The following is a 19,987-nucleotide window of genomic DNA, read 5'->3' as shown; positions in this document are numbered from 1 at the left end:
TAAGTTGATTTCCACACAATCTAAATCTAAATCAATGGCTAACCACAACGTTCTCACTTTTGCCACAGCTACATACTATATGTTTCTATTTAAAAACAATGTTAAATAATTTCCATGCTTTTATATGAATACTTATTTCACAATACAGGTTTCAACAAGTTGTCCCACTAGTTATGGATACATACCCTGATTGTGGCAGCACAAATACATCTCAGGGGGCATTTGGCAATATGTACAAACATATTGGGTTGTCATAACTAGGGTTGGCAGACAGTCTTACTGGCATCTTGTAAGCAAAGCTCAGAGATGCTGGTAAATAATGCAGAATGTAAGCCCACAGATCACCAGCCATAAAGGTATCTGGGGGTTACATGCTATCATCCTAAATTGATCCTAAAATTATCTGACTTATAATTCCTACATCTATTTCTAACCATTTCTCATTCCCACCTTTACCACTATTTTCAGCTTAGAGTTAAGACTAAGCTTTTATCTGAATTATTTAATAGATCCTTAAATCCTCCCTGACCTCTGTTATCATTCCTGCAGTACATCAATTCAAAGATGAAAAAACATAGTCAATTTTATGATTCAGAATAAGCCAATCTTTCCAATTCATTCCACCCAACCATCATCCCAACAAGTTACCTACAGGTTTTCAAACACTCAATGTTCTGGATTGCTTGCCATTCTACCTGCCATAGTCATCCTTCACTCCATCTCAGACATTCTCAAATGACTTTTCACATTCCATGTAATGTACCATTATAAAACCTTTACTTGTAATAATTTATCTAGTAAGAATTAAATATTGCCCTGCTGGGTTTCCATATAATAATATTTCCCTCTAGAACAGGCTTTAGTGTTTGCATATTTAAGTTATTATTATGTATGTACAGGTTTGTCATTCCAGATATGTTGTAAACTCTTTGATCTGGGTTGGAAAATGTCTCCTTCATTACTATTCTCCAGTTCCATTTCAGTATATATCCATTCACTTGTACCAGACAAGAAGTATAACACAACATGAATGAGCCTGTGCGTTGTGTACTAAAATAAAAACATAAACTACATTTATATAATCTAAAGTCATTCCTCTACTCATCTATAATAATGCACCATAATTATACACCATAAGAGATACTGAAAAGTTGCTATGTGTTGATCCAAGTTTTCATATTAATAGGTTTCAGGAAAGACAAAAGAGAAAAGACTGAGCTAATGGAAAGAGATGAGTAACATGGAAATGAATAGTATTTGATCTTGTGTTGCCTCAAATGGCATGAACTGTTGACATGGCACTAGAAGAAAGAATTTTATTCACCAGCTAAATCCAATTTGGAAGCCTTCTCATTTTCCTCTCTGGATCATAAGTAATTCAAGCATCTTTTAAAAGTTCATTTACTTTGAAATAAAAAATGTTACTGTCACATTACATGAAAAAGAATTATGGCCGACAATATTTTCTCCAGTAACAGTTTGATTCATTATTAATGATTCAATTAGGAAAGACAGCAATCCTTTTACATGAAATAAAAATAAAAGATATATGTGTGTTGGGAGAAGTTTCAACAAAGCTAAGACTCCAGGAAAAAGAAATTGTTCATAACTGCTCAATGAAAAAATTACTATCCAATTTGGATATACTTTAATTTGGAGATAAAAGTTAGCACAGGGAATATAGTAATTCGTTCCAGCTGAGAAGATAATCAAAAAAAGAAACTTTCTTAATTTGCACTTATTCCAAAGATACCAGAATTTTTTTACAATTTATAGGGCTTACTCTGTGCATAGCACAATTCCCTAAAATCAACTTTTAAATTATGCAAGATTTGGTATTACAATCCCCCCTAATTCTCTGCACCTTGGTCATTTAGCCATCATGGGAAATATTTTTGTTTAGTATGAAATAGAAGGATGATGGCAGTCATGTGGATTCCAGGTTTCCTGGCAGAAAGTTTAAATGAGAAGACTAGATAACTGAGAACAGGAATGGGCTGAAACACTATTGCAATTTTGTATACAAGACATGATGTCAGATGTAAAGACAATAATATATTTTTGGAAATTTCCCCACACGTATATACAACTTTTTTTCATCATCTTCAATACCATGTCACTTGTGATTACAGGTATCAAGTGTAACTAAGGACATACCACTGAAGTTATCACTTAGCATTGTCTTCTTGGTTATATAAGAATACTCATGCATCTTGACATCTATCAAGTCCCTTTTCTACGAAGACCTAATCAGCAGCCAGAAAGTGATAGAATACAAACACCTTTTTGAAACAAACATTGATTCAACATCATTCTATATAAAATTGTCCTTAAAAATGATCATTTATATTACCAAAATAATAGTATAGCCTTTAAAATCCTCCCAAACGAAACAAAAAAAGTGATTTTAATTTGTCCTGGAGAACAATTCATTATCCAACAAGTCATTGTGCAAATAGCTATCTTCAGTTACTATCGTAACAATTGGGTGAGTAAGCAAATGTACATGCACTTGACCATATTGTCCTCACAGAAAGCCTTCAATGGTTTTTGCTACAAAAGAAAGAAAAAAGGAAAGAAGGAAGGAAGGAAGGAAGGAAGGAAGGAAGGAAAGAAGGAAGGAAGGAAGGAAAGAAGGAAGGAAAGAAGGAAGGAAGGGGAAAAATACTATTGTTGTTTCTTCCTCCATGAATAGGGTAATGTCTAAATTCAACCTAGAAGTAAACATGCCAACCTAGAGAATAATACCATAAATTCCTTTTAAAGTTGTCTGATAAAATGTTTGGGGATTACATATCTATAAATACCCAATAAAAAATAGGTGTAATTCTGAATGTATGCTTCCTGCTTGATGGCAGGTTATACAAAAACTTTTCCATTTAACACAGCCAACTTTCTCTCTCTCATTAATAATTAAAAACTTGCATCCTGTACACTGAGTTGCTTTAAAATACAAACATAAGTTGCACATGGATCCTGTCTAAATAAGTGCTGCATCGCATAGACAGACTCTTGGATCAGAGTAGTAGTTGGGCGAAAGCCAAAATTATAGACTATATTCATTGTTTAATGCTTTAGACATTAAGCATCTGAGAAATAACCAAAGCCTGTCAAAAATAAATAAAAGTAAGGGTGCACAGGAGGGCCATTATTTCACTCACATGCCACTTCCAGAGATGCATTTCGGCTCACTGCTTCTCCGAGATAGTTCCTTGCAACACAAACATAGCTGCCTTCGTCAGGCTTACTTCGGCGTCCGTGAACAATGCGCAGGAAGAACAGGGACCCGCTGGGCAGCAGCATCCTGTGGGACCGGGGGTCATCCTTATCGGTCTCCACCCGCTCACCATCCTTGTACCACTCAATGGTGGGTGTCGGTCGGCCTTCAGCCTTACAGTTCAGAGTGGTGGGCTCTCCCTTAGAGACAATGACATCAGAAGGGTGCTCCACAATCCGGGGCGGGAAGTCTTCCTGGCGAAGACGAGATCCTGCAAAATGAGACACAACCATGTCAGGTGTTAACCTCATACCTACACTGTTCAGTGCCCTTTGAATTTTAATGGTGAAATTAGACTTTTCAGTAATTTTAAGGAAAGAATGAACATTCGTTTTGTTTTAGGTTGCATTCTTCTTTTTGGTTATTTTCCTATGTCATCCCGGCTCTTCTGTAAGATGTGACAACACAGAAATACATTTTTATGTTAATTCTAAGGAGGGTAGTATGGGAGGAAAAAGGACAAGGATGAGGGAGAAAATTAAATGTGGAGGGGCACACCTATAACCCCAACTATCCTAGACCTTCACGTGAGAGGATTCAAGGCCAGCTCTGGCAAAGTTAAGGAGACCCTATTTCACAAACAATGAAAAACAAAAGGACTGATAGAATGACCTAAATTGTGAAGTGCTTACTAGTTTGTGACAATCCCTCATTTAAGGCCATTTAAAAAAATATGAGAAAGAAGAGGAAACAAACTATGCCACATTTTGATGGACTGAATCTTTATTAAAAGGCTAACGACTGCATGGTGGATTCCTGTTTCGAAGATTAGCAACCAGCAAATACACTTAACACTGTTGGGAAACTGAGCCATGAAGGCTGGAGAGGAAATAAAGAATAAAAACAATACTAACAAACCAATTCAGCTCCAATGGAGAGCTGAAGTGGAATGCCATGATGACAAGAGAAGAGCCAGAACACCGAAACATGTAGTATGGCATAATGGCACCTGAGCTGATCTGGGGCTAAAGAGAGTAGGTCCAGGGGCTGGTGCCGAGGGAAATCCTGGTCCCAGGCACTGAACTGAAAAGTTTAGTAAGCTATCATCCAAGTTCCAGTCCCTGCCTTCAGGGATTCAGGAAAGCCTATCACTTAGGAAGTGGAGCCTTCACCTTCCTCCCCCCTGAAGACAAAATGCCAGACCCTACCATCCACCATGCAGCCAAGATTTTGCCAGCCAGACTCGATCTCCCCAATTCATTTCCCATTGCTCTTATGTACATGAATTCATTAGGAGGGCAATGTATCTGAATTTCTCAAATATTCTAACTTCACTTGGAGCGAGTATCAATTGTGACACCTTTTTTTATCTTTATTACTAATTGGGCAAGCAACTAAATTTTAATTTAAAATGTTCTACTAAATTCACCTGAGCTAGTTACTATAAAAGACAGATAGGTGAAACTAATTAGAGATCCTAAAGATGAAATCCAAATACTGACATTCATTGTCTAAGAAAATAAATGTGTAGTCAGAGTACTTGTCCATAATTGAAGAGCCAATAAACACATAATGGGAACTCAAGATCAGAATGTGCCAAGTGTTTTTTTTAAAGAAGGGATGGAGGAAATAGGTAGAAGGCAAGTGGATCTGGGCTAAATCTACAGAACCTCTATACAACTTAATTTCAGTAAAATGAATCACCTAAAAATTACTAATGATTGTGATTCTCTGATTACCTGAACCAAAACTGTCTGAGTAATTTTTCTTTAATATAGAAACTTTCACAAATTTGCTTGCCATCCTTGTTCAAAATCAGCCCAATTTTCTCTGTATCATTCCAATTAGGATTTATGTGCTGTCAAAACAAACCCTGGGATATTTCTTTAAAACTCACTCGTATCCAGATGCTAGAAGCTCACCACTGTTATACTAACTAGTCAGAAGATCAGCAGGTTCATGGTTCAAAGCCAACTCAGGTAAAAAGCCCATGCGACTCCACCTCCAAATTAGCCTGAAAAAAAACAGGCTGAAAGCATGGCTCCAGTGCTTGAGTACCATCTTGGACCAAGCAAACTGAGTGTGCTCAAATATTTGAATCAAATCCCAGTACAAAAACAATTTTTTTAAAAGAAACTCTCAAATTCTTAGTTTCAAAGTAATGAGGAAAAATTAGAACTGAAGGAAGAAGCACAAACTAAGAAGCTGCAATTTTAGGATGCTTACCAAGACAAGATTTTGCACTTAAACTTGGAGAAATGATACGGGCATGACACAGTAACTCAGTCAGCTGGAGGCAGATGCAGTTTTGAATAATGTTCTAAGCACCCAAATTTACATAATGGATTATTTCAGCCTTCCAGGGGCTCTCCAACAATGACTTTATAATGATTTTGGTAAAGTATTTAATTATTTTAAAAGTTGAGTGCTTTATCAGCTCTTCAGATTTTGCGGATGTGAAGTATAAATCATGATTCATGAACACAGTTAAATGTACTTTATTGAGTCAATAATCTCTCTTTGTCAATGAGCACTACAGAACTTTTGTTTTCAGGAAGTGATTACAATTATATAATATAATAAAAGAGATAAATAGCCTAGGAGAAAACTCTTTGATTCATTTTATGTGTTTTCAAAATGTCCCAGCCTCATTCTTCAATGCAAATAGAGCATTACTAGACTGTAGCAGTAGTTTTCATTCACAAACTCAGTAGTTATATCAACTATTAGTCATCCCACAAATCAAGCAATGCATTCCAAACATTTCTGAAAGATGACATTCGTAACAAATTCAGAATATTCTGCGAACATTTCTTCAAATTTATTTCCTATACAGTGTCTGTTTTTCTCTGCCACAAAAATGTATGGGATACCATAGTATGCATATCTTAGGTCACAATAACTTGTTTTGTTCAAGTTTACTGAAGTTTTCCCTTCAAGTAATTATCCTAATAGAATTAACCTAGGAAGATCAACAAAATTCTGAAGTAACTACCTGACATTAGCTGCACCCCAGTTAGCTAGTTACAGTAACAATCCAAGAAGAGATAAAGATTGCCTGACACACAAAGGGAAAATGACACCAGTCCTTCCAAAATAAAGAATAAAACCTATTTTCCAGATCACATGATGGTTGTTATTTGTTGACCTCACGTGTGTGTGTGTGTGTGTGTGTGTGTGTGCTAATAAAGGCGCTTGAACTCAGTGCCTTGCACTTTTGCTTGACTTTTTCATTCAAGGCTAGTGCTCTACTTCTTAAGCCACAGCACCACTTCTGGTCATTTGCTGGTTAATTTAGAGACAAGAATCTCTCAGATTTGTCTACTCAGGTTGGCTTTGAAACATTAATACTCAGATCTTAGCCTCCTCAGTAGCTAGGATTACAGGCATGAGCCTCAGTCCTCAGCTCTTAAGCTACTTAAGTCCTTAAACTCAGGGTTTGTATGTGTAGAAGGGAACTGTCTCAAAAAAAAGTTTCTTGTCAATCTCCACAAGTAGCTTTGATACTGAAGGTCCCCACTATGGTGTCTAGCAGCTCCCTATTACCTAGTTTTCTGGGAAAACAAAGCAAAAGATTAAGTTACTCTATTTTTAGAAACTCTAGTCTCAGTTTCCATTCTACAAATGAGAGGGAAAATACAGATGAAATGAGCTAAAGTTTCTTTCTCCAGATCTGGGAGCTGGGCACAGTGTGTTAGCTATGAATCTAAGTTTACTTTTGAATTTCTATGAAATTTAGTTCTATTCACATAGGTGAACATACATACTTTGATAAATCATTCATCAAAAGAACAAATGGAAATAAATAGTTTCTTGAAAAATGAAATATTTTACTCATTAAATAAAGTAAAACTTTATCTAAGGTTTTCAGTCTGAACATATTACTGATTCAGGAGAAAAAAAAATCAAAATAAACTCATGAAGTGTTGTTGTGGTTTTTTTTTCTAAAATTTACTTATCTGTTAACAAATTTAACAAAAAAAACCTGGTGTAGTTGGCCCACACCTATAACTCTAGCTACTCAGGAGGCTGAGATCTGAGGATTGTGGTTCAAAGCCAGCCCAAGCAGGAAAGTCCTTGTGACTTTTATCTCCAGTAACCACCAGAAAATGAGAAATGGCACTGTGGTAGAGTGCTAGCTTTGAGCTGAAGAGCTCAGGGACAGCACGCAGGCCCAGAGCTCAAGCACCAACCGACCAAAACAAACAAAAATTAACAACAACCAAAAAAATCAAAACTTGTCCTTCTTTTCTTCTCTATCACCAAGTGGAAGTCTGTACTTTTTTCAGATAAGATTCAGAATACAACATTTTAGAATATGACATTGCAAATGTCTGTCCACATTTAAGGCACCAATCTTGCATTAGCAGGTGGGCATAACTGACAGACAAGTGCCAGTCTCCAGAGGAAATGAAGAACTGGTTTGTATAAGTTAGAGTCTGTCACTTTAGACAATAAAGTCCAGGCTATTCAAGTGGCATTACCTATACATCATTGGGGAGATAATTGGGACCACTAATCTGAAAGGTTTCAGAAAATTAAGGGTGATATTCCTCCTGGAATAACAAATTAATCTCCTACTTTATACATTCATTTTCCAACAAGGAGGTGATGTATTAACCTGGACACTCATCGAATACTATTTCAAATCAATTTCCTACAACTCACATGGTTGAAGGTATTCTTTAAAGAGTGATTTACCTCCAAATCACACGTTTTCATGGGTTATGCATATTTGCCATAGAATGACAAAAATAATATGTATTCTAGGAAAGATATTTTTGAAATTTAGATTTTTATTATCATATTTATAATACTTCGACATGGTTTAAAATTGCATTTGGCTTGACCTAATATATTGCAATGAAACAATCTCCAATCTCATTAAATTGTTTCATAATGTTTAGTGTCCTAAAAACCATGGACATTTGTTTGATGGAGACTGAGAAGAGGTCTCCAAAAACTGTCATGCTACTGAAACAAACTTGTGAAGGATTGATAACATTTGGGCCTTCTATTTCTTAAGCCATACATTCCAAAAATTCTATAGCAGTAACATTAATTTAAGAACAATAGATGCCAAGGAAATCATGTCAGTGTCTAGAACACACTATCTCAGGGTTAAGGACATTTTGACTAAGCTAATCTCTGTTAAACATTTATTTTGGATAAACTTTTTAAGAACTCTGCATTTTTTTGTTTTCTCTAACATTTTTAATAAAATGTGAACTAGAGTTTCAATGGCCCTTGTTAAAATCACACACAACTTCTTTTACTAGACAGTAGGACAGAATTTTTAAAAATCAAGTTTAGAATTTTGAGTATAACTCAGGATTTTAGTTTCCTAAAAGAATAATGGATAAATCATTACCGAAAACTGCTGTGTTGAATCAAATACACTGTGTACATTATGTCCAAGAGAAGCACAGCATGACTGATTATAAACTTGTTCATTTATTATCAACAAAGACCTATTAAAGAAATTGGCTATGTGTGTTTTTTGTCTTTTGAGTTTGACTTTTGTAAAAATTTTTAAATAGTTTTTTATTTTATTTTTTTCTTCTCTATTGTCACAGTGAAGTACTGAAGGTACAGTTTCATATGTAAGGCAAGTACATTTCTTATCCAACTTGTTTCCTTCTCCCTCATTTTCCCCCCATCTGCCCTTTCCCCACTTCCCTCCAGAACCCCATCTGTGTTTTAGTTGTATTTCTTCAATGTGATTCTTTTTTTTTTTTGGTGGGGGGGGGGCAGTCCTGGAGCTTGAACTCAGGACCTGAGCACTGTCTCTGACTTCTTTTTGCTCAAGGCTAGCAATCTACCTCATGAGCCACAGCGCCACTTCAGGCTTTTTCTGTTTATGTGGTGCTGAGGTATCAAACGCAGGGCTTCATGTGTGCTAGGCAAGCATTCAACCACTAAGTCACATTCTCAGGCCTTCAATTTGAACCTTAAATTATGGATTGTTTTACATGAAATGGAGCTAAAGGAAAACACCTGTGAAATGTATATAGTATTTTGAATGTATTCAGTTTATGGGTCTTTTTGAAAAATAATGAGCCATATCTTCAGCAGTTAATATAGACTATCCAACAATAAAGGATGTTCTCTTGAAATTCTGCTAGACAAAGCATCAAAATGCTTAGCCAGTTTATTCTTTGACTTAGTTCTTTTCTTAGAGATATGAGCATCATCCCAATAAAATTGCTGAGTAGACTGGTGTTTTGCCATGTCTTGAACAAAAAAGTTTTCACTCACTAAATGTTTGCTACTATTACCAGAGTTTAATGTTTAATCTTTTCATCATTATTACCTTCACCCTCTCCTCAAAAGTCTATGACTACATAAAGGCAATGAACCAACATCTATAAAACATTCTTTTTTATATAATTCAAAATATGGTTTCTGTACATCTTTGTATGATTTTCTGTTGCTTTCTCTTCTTACCTACTGAATAAAGGTCGTTCTGAATGACATATCTGACCTGGGCTTCCCTGAGGGACTTATGTTCTTTCTACTTTGGTAAAGCACAATGATTTTGATCAGATATCTGTAGTAAAGGCATGGAATGACATGGACAAATTTATACTGCAAACTGGAGTTACTTTAGTAGATAAGAAATAGGAATTACCTTAATGGTAAGATAGTTTTCATCTGGAGATCTATTTTCTCTTAGTTTTGCTTATTAATGTTATCTGTCTATGCCTCTGTAAAGTGTGTGATTGAAGAAAATTTAAATGTCCCTTCAAACGATGTCTTCTGTTTCAGAACAAAATGACCAGCAGATAACATCATTGAAAGAGAAAGACCAAGTATAGTTTACAGTTAAAAGATCCTGTGTGCATAGAGGGGAAAACAATAAGGGCTTTTTTTTTTTTTTCAGCTAAATGGAGCAAAGCAGCAAATGGGATTACTATAAATATTTAAAATGAACTCTTCTCCTACTTGTATTATTTCTCTAAAATACATAAGACTAGATTATTTGAGTTTCTCTAAAACAATTGCAGTTTCTAGAAAACTTATGGGGAAAAATATTACTTTTACACTAAGCCCACTTACTTTGGAGGCTTATCAAATAAGGAATCAAATGAAACTGATCACCCTGCTTTTTCAGTTTTACTAGCATGTGCCCATGGAATTAACCTCCACCCAGCCACTTACAAAACAGTATGCTTTCTTGTCACAAAGCAAGAAGGAAAGAAACACAGAGAATCACTCTGGATTATGTTAAAATGTGAGAAAATGCTGACAATCAAGGGAATTTTAAAAAAGCACAGCCCTCACATAAAATAGGAAAAATGAGAGCCTAGAATAAGATGGCATATTTTTTAGTGAAGGGAATTGGTTTCAAGGTCTAGTATTCAGCACATCAAACTGTGACAAGTTGTATTTTATAAAGCAGCAGCAACTGAAAAATCTCAAAGAAAGTGATGTATACAAATCATGACTATAATGATGCTTGCTTAATATTCTATGTAGCTAGTTTGATTTAACGGAGGCAATAATAACTGATTTTTATTTTTTTAATTTTTTTTCAAATTTTTATTATCAAACTGATGTACAAAGAGGTTACAGTTTCATACGTTAGGCATTGGATACATTTCTTGTACTGTTTGTTACCTTGTCCCTCATACCCCCCTCCCCCCTCCCCCTTACCTTTTCCCCCCCTGAGGTGTTCAGTTCACTTACACCAAACAGTTTTGCAAGTATTGCTTTTGTAGTTGTTTGTCTTTTTTTACCCTGTGTCTCTCAATTTTGGTATTCCCTTTCAATTTCCTAGTTCCAATACCAGTATACATGGTTTCCAATATACTCAGATAAGATTACAGAGATAGTGTAGGTACAACCACAGGGCAAGTCATAGCAGAGCATCACAAGGCCCAATAGCTCTACCCTTATGAACACCTAAGATGATGCTAAGTGAAATGAACTCCATGTTATGGAGACAATTGTTGTATCACAGTTGTAACTACTTTCAACGTCCCATGTGTATCTGTAGCTTCTATTATTGATGATGTTCTTGTAATAACTGATTTTTAAAATACATAATAATACTGATTTTTTCAATAAAAAGGGCAAGGGTTACGATTTACTTTTGTTCTCAATTTCTATCACAAGTGGGGCAAAATTATCTTGGTGCTTTGTGTTCAGTACAGAATTAAAAGTTTAATTTGACATGGTTACTTGTGACTAACAACTGTAATCCTAGTTACTCAGGAAGGTGAGCTCTGAGAATGACCTTTCAAAGCCAGTCTGTAAAGAAAAGTCTCTGAGACCATTATCACCAATTAACTTGTAAAAATCTGGAAGTAGAGGTGTGGCTCAAGTGGTAGAACATCAGTCATGAGTGGAAAAAGCTAGGAGTGTCCTGAGTTCAAGCCCTATTATCAGTGCACAGAAAATGTTTAAATTGAGTCTAGTAATTCTTCTATGTGCACAATTATCATCTGTTCTCCTAAGTGCTTTCCCGGGAGTTCAGTTCCTCTAGTGGGTTAAGAATTGTCTGTATGATAACATTTGCCAAATCTTCAGGTGAGTGTTCCCAGCTAATGAAAGCTCTAGGCTTTGTTCAGAGGAGCATATGAACATTGGTCATAGCCTCAAAATCTGTATCTCCAATGGATTCCTTAACCTCATCCTTATTGAAAAACTTTCCAATCTCTCCTACTTGACATCACCTCCACTGTCTTTGAGCCCCATGGATTGAAAATCCAACTTCTGCATTTTAACTCTTCAAATTCTTTCACTGTCCCTTAAGTATGCACACCACACATTTCATTTTTTTCGTCTGTCTCTGTTCTCCTGTCATAATCTCCCTTGAGACTGAATTTCACAGTATCACCATGCCAAGAGCTATTCAGTTTCTTTTATCCCTTTTAAGTGTCTTCTTCTCCCTCATCACCTAATCCCTGCAAAAAATGCATATATGTATATATACACACACATATATATACATATATATGGATTTTAGAATAGTTATCTGTAGCTTTTCTTTCAAGAAATATGTTAGACTGCCACAACTTCTCAAATTTCCATGGTATTATCTACATTCTTCCAGCTCCTCTAGTCAGTAACAATCCATTTATGCAGCCAGCTGAATTAAAATTAGACTTTTGTAAATCCAGTTTGCACAGCCAGGATTAAGCAAATTGCTTTTTGAGTCTGATGATGAAGCCCCAGTCGCTGAAACACCATGCAATGCCAAGGCTCGACATTTATTTGGACAGCATTCACTCATGTTGCCTTCATATTTCTGTGGCACTAATTTATAATCAAACTGCCACGTTGGCCACCTAAGATATGAATTCTGAAATAACCATGAAGGCAATGATATATTTTGGCTGACTTTTTGTCCATTTGGCTTATGAATGTTTTTACATATAAAATAAGGAAATATTACCTACTAATAAAGGGCTTTAATTTAATCTCAGAACATTTCTCATGAGATCACTAAAAAAATAATTAAAGAGCATATTTGAATATAATATAGCTGACACATATTCTTCAATCTCTGTATTTATATGTCCACATGCAGATTGAACACTTAAATGCACAAACACTGAAACTTATTTCACAGAAAAGACATATCACTTGCCTAAAATATATCAACAATCAACAAATGAGAAGGTCCTAGTTCTGAGGTCATTGATTTACAACCAAGTGATTATTTTAATTATTCTCACTGGGACTCAAAATGGTATTAAACATCCAATGATCAGTAATAGAAACAAAGGCATGAATGAGAGAGAGCACAACATTTTAGTCTGCCAGGCTCAATAAGCTCCACCTTGATGTATTGATAGCTACTAACAAAGACAACCGGCACCAATTAGACAAATGACAATTACATCAAGCATGGAAGTGTCAAAATAGGAACATGGGACTGAATCCTGCAGGCTAAATTGTTCTTAGGTGTTATTTAATCTCTCTTCCAATAACATGAGACACATTTTTGTGGATGTTCTTTAAAATTCAGTGATTGAACTTCCTCCTTTATATTTTGTATGTTTGTATTTTAGGCTTTTTCCCCTCTCCTTTTTCTAACTTTTCAGGAGTCTAGCTTGATAATCCTAGAAGAGGGGATAATGAAAGTTATGATCAACTTAAATCAATGACTACATACTTAGAGATAGGGACTTCATCCATTGTTTAAATGACTGAACTGAATAAGTGAACAGATTCAGGAATTGGATAGATCTTTACTTTAGTACTAGCTGTAAGGTGGCAGTTTGTTGTTTTTTTTAGGTAGCAGAAAGGAGGATTTTAAAAGAATCTTATTTTATAGCTGAGTAATATATATTTTATTCTGAGTAATTACAAAAACCATTCAAGTAATGGACACTGGGGAAAGAGAAGCCCCTGGCTTGCATAGGTATAAAATCTATCTACCTAATGACCTATTTATCTATCTGTCTGTTTGTCTCTCTCTCATATATATATATATGTATGTATATATAATATATATAGTATAGACATATAGAGATACTATAATATATATATAATATTTCCCCAAGGATTTCCTTTTCATATATATATAACATATATATTATATTAAGTACACTCTCCAAACTGCTCTTAGCCCATAGAATTTTCTTCTACAAATCCCAAGATTCACTACCTTTATTACAGCTTTGCGCAAGCATCTCCTTCTTTCACATAGCAAAAATAGAGATTATTCCTTCCTGTACACTGGCAGGTAGCCCACACATGTGTATACCACAATTATTTCTGAATAACTTGGCACAATCTTCAATGTTTTGCTTCTTGCATCACAAGATTCAATGTTCCATTTTTCCCCCATCTCATTGCCTTAGTCTCTAGAAGTAGTGCTTGCTGAAAATTATGAATACACAAGGGCATTTCTACATAGCTGTCCTTGGAGCCCTCACACGTTCAGGCTGACTTAGAGGTGATATCACCTTTGCACCTCCATTGGCTCAGTGCCCTTGGATAGGATCCAGGAGAGAACTGCCTTCTGCTGCATTTCACTGAGGTGGCCAAAGGTGTAATAAGGAGGCTCTGTGTCAATAACCATTGGAATTGAAAGGATGGGATTCTGAATACAACAACAGCAGTGGAAGGATGTGTTTCTACTAATATCCTCTAACCTTTTACTTACAAAATCAAGCCCAAGGAATATATGCCAAAATATGATCGATTAGCAACTTAAAAATTTTCATAAACTAGTAAACTGGTACATAGACATCAAATACAAACATATACACCAACATATACAAATACATTCACAGAATGAAAACAAAAATCTCTCTCACATTTTTCCCTCAGAAAGGAACCTAAACTCAATATTAATGTAATATTTATTCCAATAAATGAAACATATGACTTTTGTCAATAAGTTAACATCAGGATCTATTATATACATATATGTATGTGTGTATATATGTATATGATCACTTTATCAAATTAATATAGCTACTCTTTACCCATTAAAATATGACTGCTGTGAATGTTATAAATGCTAGAGTGTATTTTATATACATGCAAGTATTTGTATGTATATATATGTTTATACACATACATGTTTTAATTTCATTACATATGGAAATATATATATGTCTTCTATCACAAGAATCAGTGAATCACAAGACTCATACGTGCGAGTATATATATGCACACATCTACATTTACTAGTATCATTTATCTACTCTTGGTAGTGTACCTAAGCCCCCCCCAAACTGTAGGTTAACAAAAGAAATACAGGGGGGAAATATTATGAGACTTCCTGCACTCATTCCAGAAGCAGTAGAATGCATGAGGGGGACACAGGTCCAGGTCCCCTCCTCAGTCAACTGTAGCTAACTCAGCTGAAAAGAGCTTTCTAATTCTTGGCAGAATAACAAATTCTGGAGCAGAGAGGGGAGAGGGGTGAGACTTCTTTCTCCTGTAAGTAACTTAATGAATGAAGTACTAATTAACATTATGGCATTGATAAATGGAGAGAGAGATTAGGGATGTACTCGATATTCAGACTTTCGCAGATGGACTGTCAAAGCCACATTAATTCCTATCTCATTGGAGCATCTGCTTCTTCCATAATCCACTGGCCCTTGGTACGAACAACACAAACTGTTGTGACTCAATTCGATTTATATCAATCTAATTTCTTTTAATCCAATTTGTATTCCAATCTACTACCTTCTAATCACTTAAATCTTCAGTCTCCATCTGGTAAATTTTCTCTCAAAATTAACGGAGCAGATGCCTCTGCGATTGTCTTCCACAGTCAAGCTAATCAGACCCTCACAGTGGCCTATAGAATGCACTGAATAGGTACGTGACTTAGGGTGTTGCCTTTCCAGTTACTAACACTTGGAGGTAGGAAGACTATTTTATCTACCATTAATTGGTTCATTTACATAACACTGCTTGGGAAGAAACACAGTACACAAAAGCCAAGAGAGAAAAAAATATACAGGAAGAGAGCAAAACATGCTCATTTGTCAAGTGAGCTTTATAATTCAATCTGTCTTTTGTTCCAGTTAACAAACATGTGTTGAGAATATTATTTAACATAGTATGGTCTAAAATACAACCTTCTCTACTCTATGAAATTTGAGAAGTTTATCTAATGATCACAAAGATACGTGGAAATCTAAGTTGGCTAATTAATATGTTCTTAAGATAGCTGTGAATTTCCAAAACTATGCTGTAATTTATTCACTGAAGCCTATGTAATATGAACAACACAGCCCTTGGCTATCATTGATATTCAGTTCCATGGAACTTCCACTGTGATCCATAATTAAGGTCACAGATTAAATGTTCCCCTATGAACTGGACAGAACTACCTGTGGAATCTATCCCATCATCGTGTAGAGGCTTTGTAATTAGCCAAAGTAAATTAATAGGGTCCTATGATGTGTGTGTGTGTGTGTGTGTGTGTGTGTGTGTGTGTGTGTGTGTATGTGTGTGCTCACAGTAAACTATTCTTTCTGGGAACCTGGTTTCATTGTTAATAGCCATACTTCTTACACTTCTTGCTTAATGTATATTGATGATAAGTTTCTTAGTTTCTTTTGCTCAAAGCTAGTGCTCTACCACTTGAACCACAGCTCTACTTCTGGCTTTTTAAATAAGTCTACTAGAGATAAGATATTTTCCCTCACTTGTAGTAACTAGATTGTGTCTATCAATCTACAAGTAGACACACTGGAAGGTAAAAGAAAAAAAAAGTACACTAGGACATGATAAATTTTACAGGCCTCTAGGCACGGACAAAGAGCAGACCAAGGGAGGATATTTTTAGGAGAGGATCACAAAGGCACAGTAGCTATGTGCATATAATCATATAAAATAATATTTACCAAAATGAACTCCATGATATATAAACTAGTTTCTTTTTCTTTGTTGCTGTTTTATTTTCTTTACCTGTTGTTGGTTTAATCATTTATCTGTTTTTAGGGGCAGGGGAGGTAGAGAAATTGTGAGAAAAGGGGTGAACAAATGCTTCAGTGATACTCACTAGACACTATATTGAAAATGAACTAAAGAACTTGAGGAGACAAGAGGGAAAAACTGGAAGAAAGTGAGGAGAGGAGTGATATGGTTCAAAAAGAAAAGCATTCTTTATTTGACTTATGTAACTGTAACCCCTTTGTACATCACCTTTACAATAACAATATCTTTTTTTCAGGCAGAAAAGAATTTATTGGGGGGAGAGCAAACTGCTGGCCCACACAAGATGGAGACATGCAGAGACAGGAAGGGAGAGGAGAAGATCAATAACAGTATTTCTAAATAGAATCTCCACAGACTTTTCTGACCAGGCTGGATATAAACCTCAATCCTCAGACCTCAGCCTCCTGAGTGGCTAAAATTACAGGTATGAGCTGATGGATCTCAGCTAGATTAATACGTTGTGTGTGTGTATGTGTGTGTGTGTGTTTATTGTTTTAAGTTTCAAAACAAAATTAAATACAGATAATAAAGTATTGATGTGATCCCATAAGTAAGTGACCTCAAAAATATTCCAGCTTTTAGCAAAACTTACAAATTAGGCAGGGAAATACTTACATTAAAAGTCTATCTTCAGGGTTGGTTCCTTACTCTAGCTATGACAAATTGTGCTGCGATGAACATTGTTGTGCTGGTGGCTTTAGTGTGTTCTTGTTTGTGGTCTTTTGGGTAGATGCCTAAAAGTGGGGCTCTTGAGTCATAGGGGAGCTCTATGTTTAGCCTTCTGAGGAATCGCCATGCAGCTTTCCAGAGTGGCTGAACCAGTTTACATTCCCAACAACATATTGCATTGAATACATCTATCTACTTCCTGGTCCAGCTCCGTCTCACAATTGCAGCTAAAACAATCGTAAATCATCAGCTGATCCATCTGAATATTCACCTTGCTTCTATCTACTGTGTTCAAGATAAAATGAGATCATAACTATATACCACATGTTTTGAATTCTAAAGCATCATATCAGTTAAATGATTATACTTTTCTGAATTTTTAATTATAAGATTCCTTAATAAGATAATTTTCTTTAATTATCAAACAATGACCTTTATCTAATGATCGCTGTTTCACAGGAAAGTGTTGTTATTCACAGTACACATAGACTTTCCAAATATAATAGACCAGTGGTTCATATCTCTAGCCTTGGTGACCTGGGAACTTGAAAAAAGAAGGATTGCAGTACTAGGCCAGCCTGAGTAGAAAGGTCTGGAAGACTTCATGTTATCAGAGGGAAGCTGGATAAAGTGGGTTGTGCCTGTGATGCTATCAACTACAGGGAGTGTAAAGCAGGTTGATCATGGCTAAAGCACGCACCCCATTCAGAAACTAAGGCTAGTGTTGTGGCTTAGTGGTAGCCCAGCAGCCTAGCAATTGTGAGACTCTGAGTTCAAACCACAGTATTGTCAAAAGGAAAAGGAAAATAAAATACTTTGTGTTCCATTTTGCAAAAGGAAAAATGTATATCTACATATAGGTTGAAAATGACATATTATGTTTTTGCTCAAGGGTTTGCTTCAGAAACAGCTCATTTACCAGAAGGAAGTAAGAATTTACCAGTCTTGCTTCAGGGTAATTTTTAATGGTCCTTATTCTCTAATATATTTCCTAAAATTTCAGGACCTTAATCTTGAAAGAAAAATTATATTTTTAGCATGTTTATTGATATCCTTAAGGCACAACTAAAAGTTCTTAATTTTAACATCTTTTTTTTTTTGTAAAAAGACACTCAAAGCTCAAAACTCTCTATGTTGAGCTATAATTAAAGCAAATTATTAATGCTTTCTATAGACTTAACTGTACATAACTATGAGTTATTGATGATGCAAATTGCAGTGTTACTTACATTAGAAAGTATAATATTCATCTGAATAATGAGATTTAGATTTCAAAGCAATCACTTGCAAGAACTTAATATAGTTTCGTTTTGAAACACTTTATAAATAGTGAGATATGGCTTGATGTGATTGGAAAGATTTTCTTCCACTTTAAAGTATTTTCACTGTTTCACTGTTTGATTTAAAAAATCAAATTCTCTTGGTATATAGGTAAGGAGCAAGGAAGGAAAGAAGGATGGAAGGAAAAAAGGATGGGAGGAAAGCAAGGAAGGAGGAAAGAGAGAGGGAGGGAGGAAAATAGATAGACAATAGATGGATGGATGGATAGATGGAAAGATGGATAGACAGATGGATGGATACTTCAAACTAAATGTGTTTCAATGTAGGTCAAATGGCTCCCTTCCCTCAAACAAGTATTTGTGGTATTGAGGATAATGGCTTTTGTGAAACAGGTTATGACTTTGTAACCCTGGCTGGTCTCAAATTCACAAACATCCTACTTCAGACTCATTAGTTCTGGGAATCATGATATATATACCACTATATAATATCCAAACAAATCGTAAATGGTTAAATTAGGCATTTTATTGAACAACTAGTCTAATTCAATTCTTTAAAAGGTAGAGCCAGTAGAATTTGATGGTTCACACCAGTAATCCTAGCTACTTAGTAAACAGATTTTAAGGATTGTGGATCAAGGATAGTCTGGGCAAAACATGCCTCTTAGCTCAAAAGAAAACTTCTGGGTGTAGTAGCACTCAATTATCATCCCACCCCCATCCCAAGGATTAATATAGACTTTTCAAAGTACAGAGAATCCTACAAGGGCTGGAGGTATGATCAAGTGGTTGAGTTCCTACCTAACAAGCATAAAGTTGTGAGTTTCTTCAAATTCCTTTAGCTCAGATAGAAGAAGAGACAGACAGAAAGACAAAATCTTTTCAGCCCAAGGTATGATTGGTAAGAAAGAAAATAGTATAATTAAATGTGTATAATAACCACCTGGATAAAAGAAATATCCACTTATAAATTAAAATGCTAATATGTAAAGAGACAATGTGTTTTAAAATACTATCCAGAAGTCAGACATTGGTAGTTCTGGACTGTAATCCTAGCTACTCAGGAGGCTCGGATCTGAAGGTCATGGTTTGAAGTCAGCTGCAGCAAGAAAGTCCATGAGAGTGCTATCTACAGTAAACTAAACACAAAAAGCTGGAAAGTGGCACTATGGCTCAAGTGTTAGAGTGCTAGCTTTGAGCAAAACGAAGCTCAGGGACAGAGCTCACACCCTGAGCTTAAGCCCCAGGACCAGCCAAAAAAATTTAAAAATAAAATAAAAAATAATCAGAGAAAAGGTAATATTTCCCTTTTGATATATGGCTCATTTTCTTTCAGCCAGAGTTTAACATAGTCAAATTTCTACCTATGAAACTTTAAAAGTTATTTAAAAAAAGAACAAGG

The 19,987-nt window shown here is 35.5% G+C and overlaps 1 protein-coding gene across 12 annotated transcripts in view; it reads right to left on the bottom strand.

The window, feature by feature from the left end:
- The window catches only part of Robo2 (roundabout guidance receptor 2), a 516,317-nt gene that overhangs the window by 456,992 nt on the left and 39,338 nt on the right, over positions 1-19,987 (bottom strand). For all 12 annotated transcript variants that reach the window (XM_048346411.1, XM_048346412.1, XM_048346423.1 and 9 more), the window contains exon 2: positions 3,162-3,488. In XM_048346411.1, coding sequence (XP_048202368.1) covers positions 3,162-3,488 — 327 coding nt within the window. The remainder of the gene's footprint in view (positions 1-3,161; positions 3,489-19,987) is intronic.

Source organism: Perognathus longimembris, chromosome 5 (genome assembly GCF_023159225.1).
Source record: "Perognathus longimembris pacificus isolate PPM17 chromosome 5, ASM2315922v1, whole genome shotgun sequence".
Classification (NCBI taxonomy): domain Eukaryota; kingdom Metazoa; phylum Chordata; class Mammalia; order Rodentia; family Heteromyidae; genus Perognathus; species Perognathus longimembris.
Note: the sequence above shows the minus strand (reverse complement) of the source record. Positions and strands in the feature narration are given on the sequence as shown.